Source organism: Camelus bactrianus, chromosome 4 (genome assembly GCF_048773025.1).
Source record: "Camelus bactrianus isolate YW-2024 breed Bactrian camel chromosome 4, ASM4877302v1, whole genome shotgun sequence".
NCBI classification, from domain to species: Eukaryota; Metazoa; Chordata; class Mammalia; order Artiodactyla; family Camelidae; genus Camelus; species Camelus bactrianus.
Genome location: NC_133542.1, coordinates 72,183,402 through 72,194,373, shown reverse-complemented (window position 1 = coordinate 72,194,373; position 10,972 = coordinate 72,183,402). Strand labels below are relative to the sequence as shown.

Below are 10,972 nucleotides of genomic sequence, written 5' to 3'. Positions count from 1 at the left end.
TCCCGGGTTGCCAGTGGAAATGTAAAAAATACTGAGTGACCTCAACTTGGCAGAGAGGATCCCAGGGGTGGGGTGTGTAGGCAGGAGCTCTGGGGCCCTGTTGCTCTGGCACTGCCCTCGTGGAGAGAGAATCCTACTAGCCCAATCTAGGTCAGGTATCTTGACCTTGGATCAACTAGCCATGGGCAAGGGTGTTGTGCCTGGGTAGTCCCCCCAGTTTGCACTATTCTACATACTTGTATGACATTTTGTCCCCTTGAAAATGTGACTATTTCCTGATTTGTCATTTGGTCACTTATCTTGAAGTTGGCCACTAGAACTTATGGGAAGATGACCTCAAGGGTAGGGGGCCTCAAAACCCCTCACAAGAACTCTCTGGGCAACCCCCCAGGAGCGGACGTAACTGAGCCCCCACATGTGCCCCCCAACTCCATAATGATCCTGACACTGCATTGTGCCCCATTCCCCCTCTTTTAAGAAAGTTTAAAAAAATGTATAAAACAACTTATATGTTTCCAGTATCTTTAAGAATATCTTAAGATAAACAAGTGCTGTTTAGGGTATTTTAAGAGAAATTGACTTTAAATGAGAACTTGCAGACTCTGAGGTCTGCAAGGCATATCTAGAAAATTTGCTGCTGTGGAAAATTAAGAAATCAGATTGGGGGGAGGACAGTGGAGAGTCTTTGGTTTATCTTTTTATCAGTTGCTCTAATACTGTCCTTTGGGCAGTGGAGGGAGTTTCATATTTTCTTTAGACAACATTAGGCACTGAAGCTCTTGTAGGATAACCTTGATGCTACATGAATTCTGCCGTTTTGCTAACACTGATATGGTTCTTGGGTGACTGCTTCTTAGAACTATCAACTCCATTTATATTAATTTTTGTTGTAAATCTTACAAAGGGGAGTGATACTGGGTTTTTAGATACATATTTTGTTTTCATAAATTGTCCAAGCCCATGGTAGCTGCCATCTTTCATCATTGCCCCTCGTAGGCTGATCCCTTCACCTTCCACCCGTCCCCTGGTCCTGACGTCTCATTCCCCTTTACTCTTTCTATCATTGCTCTCTTGGAGCATTGCTTACAGTGTTTAAATTGTTAGTCAAAAACATTCAAAACCACCAGCTTGGCTTCTTCAGGCCGTCATAACTTGAGAGAGCAACCAGGAAAGTCTAGGACGGGTGCTTCCGCTGTGGAGAGAGTTCTGCCCTTTGGTTCGCGGCTGGCAGAGATTTTCAGGACCAGAGACAGCGCCCCCCTGGTCCGCACCTGATTCCCAGGGAGCTTTGAGTCTGACTGTAAGGAGAGGTGTCACTACGCTGATAGAATGGGAACCTGCCCAGGGCTGGGAAGACCTGCTTCTGCCAAGGGAAGCACTAGAGGGTGCTGGTGAGCTGCTGGTGTGAGGACTCAGACTCCTGGGTTCAAATCCCATTCTCGTTACCCCTGTGACCTTCCGGAAAAATGACAACAGAAAACGTTTAAACGCCTAGATTATATAAAATCCCAACTGTTGACCTTAAGCCCCGTTCTCATCTAAAGCCTATCGGTGTCTATTTTATACAGAGGGTCTCTCCAGGGGCACATGGTATTTGATGTTCTCCTTTTCTTGGTATCGTGTATACAGTGATATGCACTTTATTTCTATGAAATCTGAATGGCTATGGATGACTACATATGCCTTCAAACAGCTTTATTGAGGTAAAGTTGACAGACAACAAATGCACACATTTAAAGTGTGTAATTTGGGGGAGGAAATAGCTCAGTGGTAGAGTGCATGCTTAGCATGCACGAGGTCCTGGGTTCAATCCCCAGTACCTCCATTAAAAGCAAACAAACAAACCTAATCATCTCCCCCTCCAAAAATAAATAAATAATGTGTACAATTTGATACATTTTGACATATTTATATACCCACAAAACCATCACCACAACCAGTGAACATACCCATCACCCCCAGAAGATTTGCTTTCTATCACTGCAGATTCTTATGCTTTCTATAGACTATTAAGTGTTTTAAAATGATGTTATTATATATTATTTTATTTATTAAGTGCTTGCTAAGGGTCAGGTGTATTACAGTTATTATCTCACTTAATTCTAAGGCAATCCTGTGAAGTGGCAGTGGAAATCTCCGTTTTACAGGTGGAACATTCAGAGAGGTTAAATAATGTGCCCAAGGAACTTATCACATGAGTAGAAAGTGATGGAGCCAGGGCACTGGGGCCCTTCCAAGGCCCCACCTGAGCTTTCCCCACTGACCTGCCTCCCTCTCTCCTCCAACAGGCAAGAAACAAACTGCCTGAGCTCAGATCCTGCCTCTGCTGTGGCCATGCATGTGGCCCTGGGAGGGTTACTCGCCCTCTCTACGCCCAGGTTCCTCATTTGCAGAATGGCTGTAACAATAGTCCTTGCCTTACAGGGCTGCCCTGAGGGTCACTTGAGATGAGTGTCTGGGCACCACAGCAGAGGGTTCTGGCAAGACAGATGAGTGAGTGCAGCAAGACAGATGTGCAGGGCAGGATGGGAACCTCGGAGGTGGGAAAGGGGGCAGCTGGTATAGGAGGCAAGACTTCTGGAAAGTTCTCTCCTTGAATTCCTGGATGACTTTCGTCTGTTCTACTCATGTCGGAAATGCACTCATCCACCTTTGGGCGGTCCAAGGCTTCCTCTGTGTCAGGCACTGAACCTGTCCCCCTAGGGATTTATGGTGCGTACGAAAGACTTGGTGCCACCCAGCAGGGAGACCATCTGGTGGGGGGCAAGGGGGAAGTCTCAGCAGTTTGAGTCCAGGACTGTGTGTGTGTGTGGGGGGTAGATAGTCTTCCATTTCACTTTTCACAATCCCTCAAAACTTCTTTCCTCCAAGTTCTAGCAACATTGCTTGAGACTGACCAGCTGCCCCATGGAGAATTCTTCATAAGTGCAATATTGTTGGAAAGCACCCCTTAGTGTTGTCACTGCTATTGCCGAAAAACTCCTGAAGACGTTTCCTGTTCTTTGTGCTTCTACACACCACTCAGTTCTCCCCCTGTTGTTCCCTAAACAAGGGCCACCTCCAGCCCCCAAAGCAATCACAAATGGATGGCCAAGAGGCTGGCTGCACGTATGACTGATCGGGCTAGTTTAACCCAAAGCTGGCTTTTCTCCCCCTGCAAACTAGCCACACACTGTGACCTCCTGATGGGTGTGGGCTCAGGGCTGCCAACCCACTTAATAGGCAAAAGACAAAGGGGAAAGAAATCTGCCTCCCAGATTGGTCACACACCAAGGAGGTCCACATCCAAGGCTGGAGAAAGCAGTTAATGCATTACATCCATAGGGACTGGGCGTTTCAAGCTAACGAAAACACCAGAGCTGGCTTAAGCAGTGAAAGGAACTGAGTCATCAGGCCTGGGGGGTCTCTCCCGTGCAGAAGTGCCTGGGGACCAAGGGAGGACCTGAGTCAGGTCCAGAGTGCCCGCCTCTCTCCCGCCTTCTCTCTCATCACCTCTGCTGTGTGACCTGCTCCGCTCTTCTCTGCACAGAACCTGGCTTTATGTGTGCGAGTCCAGACACCCACAGAGACCATACACTCTCTTTTTCTCCCTGCTGGCTGTCAGCCTCAATTCCAAACTCCCAGGGAAGGGATTTGACTGGCCCAGCCTGGATCAGGTGCCCCTTGATCCAATCAGATGTGGCCTGGGGTTGGGGCAGCATCCCCTGGTACAAACAAGACTGCCCCCACTGTAACAGTGGAATGAGGAAAGGACCACCCCCACAAGGACACCTAATATGCACCCACCTCTTGTGTGTTGGCTTTAGAGTACCACAACTCGCCTCCTTCCACTAGCGCAGGCAACTGCGATGTCTACTTGTAGGGACGTCGTAAATGCTCAGATTATGCACAGTAAGCAATCTTATCTCCCACTCTCCTCCAACACGAAGTCTCCATGTCTGCCTTGCCATTCTCACTCTGCTCAACAACCCTGCTCAGCCTTGGTTCCAACGCCTAAATTTATTCATTTGTTCACTCAACCAGGATTCTTTGAGCATCACCCATATGCCAGACACTGTGAAAGGATAAACAAGACAGACCATTCTCTCAGGGTTCTGCAGAGAAATGGACCAATAGGATGTAAATTATGGATATATGCAGATATATATATGAAGATTTATTATAAGGAATTGACTCACATGATTATGAAGGCTGAGAAGTCCAAACTCAGGGGAGCTGATGGTATAGCTCCAGTCTGAGTCTGAGCTCAAGGGCAGGAGAAGTCCAAAGTCACAGCTTGAAATAAGTAAGGCAGAGAGAGAGAATTCTTTCCTACTCAGACTTTTATGCTATTCAGACCATCAACGGATTAGGCGAGGCCCACCCACTTGGAAAGGGCCATCTTCTTTACTCAGTTTACTGATGTAAATGGTAATTGCATCCAGAAACACCATCACAGAGACACCCAGATATAACACTGAAGTGAATATATGGGCACTCTCTGACCCAATCAAGCTGACACACAAAATTAACCATCCTACCCTTCAAAAGAGGCCAAGGACTTTGCACCCATCACTGGCTTTGCACATGGCTGAGAAGGGGGTGGTCTCATGAAGAACTCTGATGGGTCTCAGATTTTGCCCTGCTTGTAAGCTCACAAGCTAGCCTGCCAGTTTCACAGAAGTTACAAAACACATGATGAAAGAAGGGTATAGCTCAGTGGTAGAGCACATGCCTAGCATGCAGGAGGTCCAGGGTTCAATCCCCAGTGCCTCCATTAAAATAAATAAATAAACCTAATTCCACCCCCCCCAAAAGAGACATAAGCTTCCTGGGTCAGAGACAGGGACTTTATCACTCATGGCACAGCAGATGTCAATAAATATTTGTGAAATGAACAGCTGGTTGGATGCTCTCCAGTCCTAAGCTACATACCCAGGAAATGGCAGTCACCTAGATCTTTTGGGGGAGCAAGAGCCCCCCAACGTCAGTTAAAGAGGTAACGTCGAAGACAAGACCAGTTTCACGAAGTTGAAGATGTACATGCCCTGCAACCCAGAAATTCCACTTTTCAAGCCTTTAACATATTATGACACATGAAGAAAATGGAGATATGGGTACAGGGGTTAGTAGAGGGGCTGCCAGATTAGGTGACTGGGCCCATGGCCCTGGCTGCCACCTGCTCTTCCCATCAGCCCACCTATAACCCATTCATGGCAAGGAGGGTGCAAAGCCCAGCTCTAGGGGGACCCATGCATGTGCACAAGGAGACACATTTGAGGATCTTTGTTGAGATGCTATTGGTAATATTGAAAACTGCAATCAGATGTGGTATATTTATACAATGGAATACTATTCAGCCATAAAAATGACAACATAACGCCATTTGCAGCAACATGGATGTCCCTGGAGAATGTCATTCTAAGTGAAGTAAGTCAGAAAGAGAAAGAAAAATACTGTGTGAGACCACTCATATGTGGAATCTAAAAAAAAAAAAAAAAAGGAACATAAATACAAAGCAGAAACAGACTCATAGACATAGAATATAAACTTGTAGTTGCCAAGGGGGAGGTGGATAGGAAGGGACAGACTGGGATTTCAAAATGTAGACTAGATAAACAAGATTATACTGTATAGCACAGGGAAATATATTCAAGATCTTGTGGTAGCTCACAGCAAAAAAAATGTGACAATGAATATATGTGTGTTTATGTATAACTGAAAAATTGTGCTCTACATTGGAATTTGACACAACATTGTAAAGTGACTATAACTCAATAAAAAAAATGTTAAAAAAAAAAAAAAAACACCTGCCATCAAACCTAATTTTCCATCACTAGAGGAATGGGTTAAAAAAAAAATTGTTTAGTCCTGTTGTGGAATATTATACAGCAGATAAAATTGGATGCACTAGAATTGTGTGTATCAATGTCTATAAATCTCAGGAACCAGAGTTAGTGAAAAAGTAGCCAAAGGATATGTACAGTACAGTATTTACATATTTAAAATGCACATTGTATATGGATACATAACATGTAAAAACAAAATGTAACAAAGAACTGATACACTCCAATTTTGGCATGGGAATAACTTTGGGGGAGGAAGGCCAAAGGGATGAGGCTTAGAGCTCTACTTTTATTAAAGATACAGAGAGCTGAAGGAAATACAGCAAAATGTAACATCTGTTAAATCTGGGATGTTATGTTGTTTCCTTTGATGAGATAGTTTATAATTAAATAAAAGAGTTAAGATGCCTTCCAGAGAGGTAGCTTGAACACATCTGGAGAAGCTGGCCTCTGGTAACCTGAAGAGTGTTGCTATTTTTGTCCGTGAGAGAAGAGCTAGGAGGCGTTGGTTCCAACACACCTTGCCTCATCCTGCGGCTAGTCCGAGGGAGGCTGCTGTACTTCCCAAATTTCACCACTAGATGGAGCCAGCATGCAGGATTAGAAAGGGGGAACACCCCAGCAACTTGAAACAAGGAAGAAAATTTTCAAGAGAGAAGCAGAGGCAGAGAATTTATTTGAGAACATGAGAGACAGGTAGAGGTAGAAAACAGCGCCCAGGTAACAAAAGGACCCCTAGATGAAGTAGCAATACCATCACTGGTATTGATAAAGTATCTATTTTTTCGCCCTTAAAATGACCCAAGATGCCGTTCTTAAGCATTAAAACAGATGTCAACAAGGGGTTCAGGGGAATTCCAGTTCTCGCCTTGGCATTTGATTGCTATCATTCTATTGAACGGCCCAGAGATGTGTTTAGTTTCAAGTGCCTGGACTTTGAAGGCTCTGAGTTCACATCTTGACACTGCTTCTAACCAACTGTGTGACCTTGGGTGACTGTCTTCACCTCTCTGGGCCTCAGTTTTCTGATCTGCAAAGTAGGGGAAATGATAACACCTGGTCCACAAAACTGTTGAAAGTGTTGAATGAGATTATACACATGAAGCCCCGGGCCCATGGTAAGTCTTTGGTAAATGGTAGAAACATTAGCCCCTAATGCCCAAACTGCTCTCAAGGCAGCAATTCCAAGGAACAAGGACAAAGTTTCAAACCACAACATGGTGAACAGAGTTTAATGCCCTCCTGAGGGGTAAAGATACTCCTAGGAAAAGTCAGGGGAAAGGAAAGTGGTGAGATATTTGATGGCCCTGTAAAAGGAGCAGCTATAAACCCTGCCACTTCCCCCAAGGGAAGGATAACACCATCCCTTCCTCACTCATTAGACAAATATTTAGAAAGGACTTCCTTGGGCAGGCCCTGGGACACAGGGTGAGCAAGGCAGACACTGCCTCTCCCTCTCCTGAGGAGGTACAGCCCAGTCCAGGTGGAACAAAAAGGTGGTGAGGACTGGAGGGCAAAGGAGATGAGGCCCAGGATAAGGTCACGTGAGTAAGAATGAGGGGGCCCTGTGTGCCCAAAACCCCAAAATCGTTAGTCAATATGTTCCAGCCCAGGGACACTTAAAAGTGACATTTGAGGCACATTCGAATACCATATTGCTCACACTTGTCATGGGTGCAATTGAGTGCTTTTTAGTAAATTTACCAAGTTATGCAACTATCACCATGAATCAGTTTTAAAACATTTCATCATCCCAATAGGATCCCTCATGCACATTTACTGTTAGTTCCTGTCTGTGCCCCCAGGAAACCACTAATCTTTTTTCTGTCTATAGCTTTGCCTTTTCTGGACACTTCATGTAAACAGATCATATATCATGTGGTCTCTTGTGTCTGGCTTCTTTTCCTGAACATAATATTTTTGAGGTCCATGTCATGGCATGTATCTGTCGGTAGTCCCTTTTTCTTGCTGAATAGTATTCCATTATAAGGCTGTGTTATATTTTGTCTCTCCATTTGTCAGTTGATGGACATTTAGATTGTTTCCCATTTCTGTCCAGCCCATCAAATTTTAACCTAGGACCACTCAGTGGACGTCAGCTCCTTACCATGATATCCATAATGTGTATGTGTGTTTTATGGGAGTTCTGTCATTTTCCAAGTCTCAAAGGGCGCTGTGACCATCATCCCATATGTTGAGAAGCATGACTCTAGACTAAACGAAGTTAGTTTGGTGAAATCAGCCCAAATTCAGTGGAATTATTTATTGTTCTGGTCAGAGTGTGGCCCTTTGCGTGGCGATGTGGCTGCAGTGCTCAAACTGATGTGATCCTGAACCAATGTCCAGGCTGTACCAGCCCGGCAAGGATGGGGACGGGGTTTCTAAAGTTTGCTGGTAGCAGCTCTCCCTGGGAACAGCATTAAGAAGTATGACAAGTCTCCCAGGCTGGCCCACATCTGTCTGACACACGACAGATGAAGGTCCCTCAGGTGCAGAAACTTCAAGCGACACAGGAAAAAGAGAGAAAAGAAGGAGAAAGTTCTCAACCCTGTTCCTAATACAACAAGAAAGCAAGATCGTCCTTCTTAGAAAATTGATAGCATTTTATTTTGGAAAAAAGAATTGAACCTACACAAATGTAGAACAGAACAACGAACTCCCACATACCCTCACCTGACTCCACCAAGTGTGAACGCTTTGCCATCTGGCCTCCTCTGTCTCTCTTTCGTAACCAACCCAACTGAAAGCATTTTGCAGACAGACATCATTAAACTCCAGCCCTAAACCCTTCATCATGTATCTCCTAAGGTTAAGGACAACACCTGGAAAACCACCATCTTACCCAATTTAACTTCAACACAGTAATATTATTTGTTATATGGTCCACGTTCAAATTTTCCCAATTAGCCCTAAAATTGTTTGTTTGTTTGTTTGTTTTCAAATCCAGGAACTGGGAGGAGGGTATAGCTCAGTCGTAGAGCAGGTGCTTAGCATGGATCAGGTTCAGTTCCCAGTACCTCTATTAAAAATAAATAAATAAACCTAATTACCTACCCCCCAATTTAAAAAAAAAATAAAACAAAATCCAAGAGCTAATCAAGGATTAAGCCATACATTTAATTGTCATGGGAAACCAAACTTTGAATTGAACCAAAATGAATGAAAATTGCTAGTCTGTGCGATTGAACAGACCAGGCTCCTGAGGAAGAGCTGAGACCTCAGAGCAGCCTGGCGGGGGCTCCCGCCCGCGCTTCGCAGCGGAGCGCGGCAGGCGCGGTCCCGGTCGGGAGGCTGAGCTGCCCTCGCCCAGGGTCGGTAGGTGAGAAAAGCGAGGTCGGGGGCCTGGAGCACCTTGCCCGAGTCCTCCCACGGGAGCCTGGAGGAGGCAGGGTCTGATGGAATCCACGTCCCAACGGCTCAGTGCCCAGACGCGGAGGCACCTGCTCTCCGGCCGGCTTTGCTGCCCCCGCGCCCCGCTCCGGTCCCACCTGTGCCGGCGCCCACCTGCTCCAAATCGCGCTCCGGGTTCCGGCTCAGCCGGAGGCGCCCGGGGCGGGGAACGCACCCCCGGCCGCCCGCGGCTCCGGGTATGCCTGCCCACCAACACCGTTGCGATGGGCGGCATCCGGCCGCGCCAGGTGGTCCCAGTCGGGGAGGTCGCCCGGGGAACGCAGGTGGGACGCCAGAGCCGAGAGCAACACCCGCGCGACGCTCACAACCCACGCGGCAAAGGCGGGGCGCACGGCCCCGGGGCGCCCCGTTCGGCCTGCGCGGTTTCCGATTTTCCTGGTGGGCAACTCTCCTCCACCTCAGGCCTCACATAGGTTTTGAAAAGCCCTGAGCAACCGAGTAAAGGGTCTAACAGAGGTGGGTGGGGAGCCTTGGACTGTCACCCATCACTTCTTTCCCACCCCTTCTTTGGACTGAAGAGTTTTTTAAATAAAATAAAAATCACCTGTAAAGTGAATGTGTATATTTAAATATATATTTATATATAATACATTTATATATGAATTATATATAAATACATATTTTTTTTAAATTACAGAAACAGGACACGTGCATAAAAAAATGAGAAACTACAATCAAAAATAAACAAAAACATCACGTTCCCACCACCCCAGACGTCATCGCCATTCAAATACCAGAGCCTTCTGGATCTTTTACCGGACATGCGTGGGCACGCTCACCTTAGTTTCGTTCTTCCCCGACTGACCTCACACAACCGCATCACCGGATGACGGAGGTGCTGTGTTTTTATAGGAGAATGTTTATTGTTCTTAGGAGAGGCTGATTTAATGATCTTAACGTGACTTCATTTGAGGAACAAAATATTCTGTTTGATGACCTGCCTTAATCAGTGATTTCCATTTCTCCCTCTCAGAAAATTCTCATCTCATCTAAAAAACAATTTTATGAAGATTTCCCCCAATTAACTCCAAGTTGTCCTTCCCAGCTGGTTTGTGCGCATTCGTATTCAACCCAGGGCCGCGTACCACGGTCTGACTGTGTCCTTGAGGCGCTAAGCTGGTGCACCCCCTTTTGTGACGTGACCCTTTGGAGAGACTGGCCAAGTGTTCTAGATTTGTCTATTGCTGCCTCTTGTCAATCAACTTGTTCCTCCATTCCCTGTATTTCCTCTAAACTGGGAGTTAAAGCAAGGCTGAATGGTGAGAAATATGGGCCCGCGACTAAAATTTCCATCAATACCGAAGAGTGTACATGAAATAGATGGTCTACCCCTTACCCTTCTGGTCCTTCACCCAGTTCCTGGCTGGCTGTACTTCCTTCCAGACGTTTTTCTCTGCTTATACAAATATACCGCTGTCCCTAGGTGCAGATACTTGCTTTTGTTTGTACAAAAAAAAAAAAAAAAAAAAAAAAGGATTGATACAATAGCTGTTGTTCTGGGACTTTAAAAAAAAAGTTACCATGTATCATCTTGTGTTCACATCTTGAAAGTGAGCCTCTGTCACTGTAACCTAAGATCACATTAGCTTTTGCTGACTGAAAACCATACTTCTTTGTATCTATGCCCACCCTGCCTGAGATTCACCAAAGGCTCCTCAGTGCCCTCAGGGAAGTGCCAGCTCCCTCCGTGCTCAGCACCACAACACCTCATCACCTTGCCCCGGGCACCCTGCCTG

General features: G+C 45.9%; 1 protein-coding gene across 1 annotated transcript in view; it reads left to right on the top strand.

Moving 5' to 3' along the window:
* TOR1A (torsin family 1 member A) overlaps positions 1 to 10,658 on the top strand; it is a 28,002-nt gene extending 17,344 nt beyond the window's left edge. Inside the window, exon 5 of the mRNA XM_074362387.1 lies at positions 9,874 to 10,658. Coding sequence (XP_074218488.1) covers positions 9,874 to 9,920 — 47 coding nt within the window. The 3' untranslated portion in view covers positions 9,921 to 10,658. The remainder of the gene's footprint in view (positions 1 to 9,873) is intronic.
* The last annotated feature ends 314 nt before the right edge of the window (positions 10,659 to 10,972 follow it).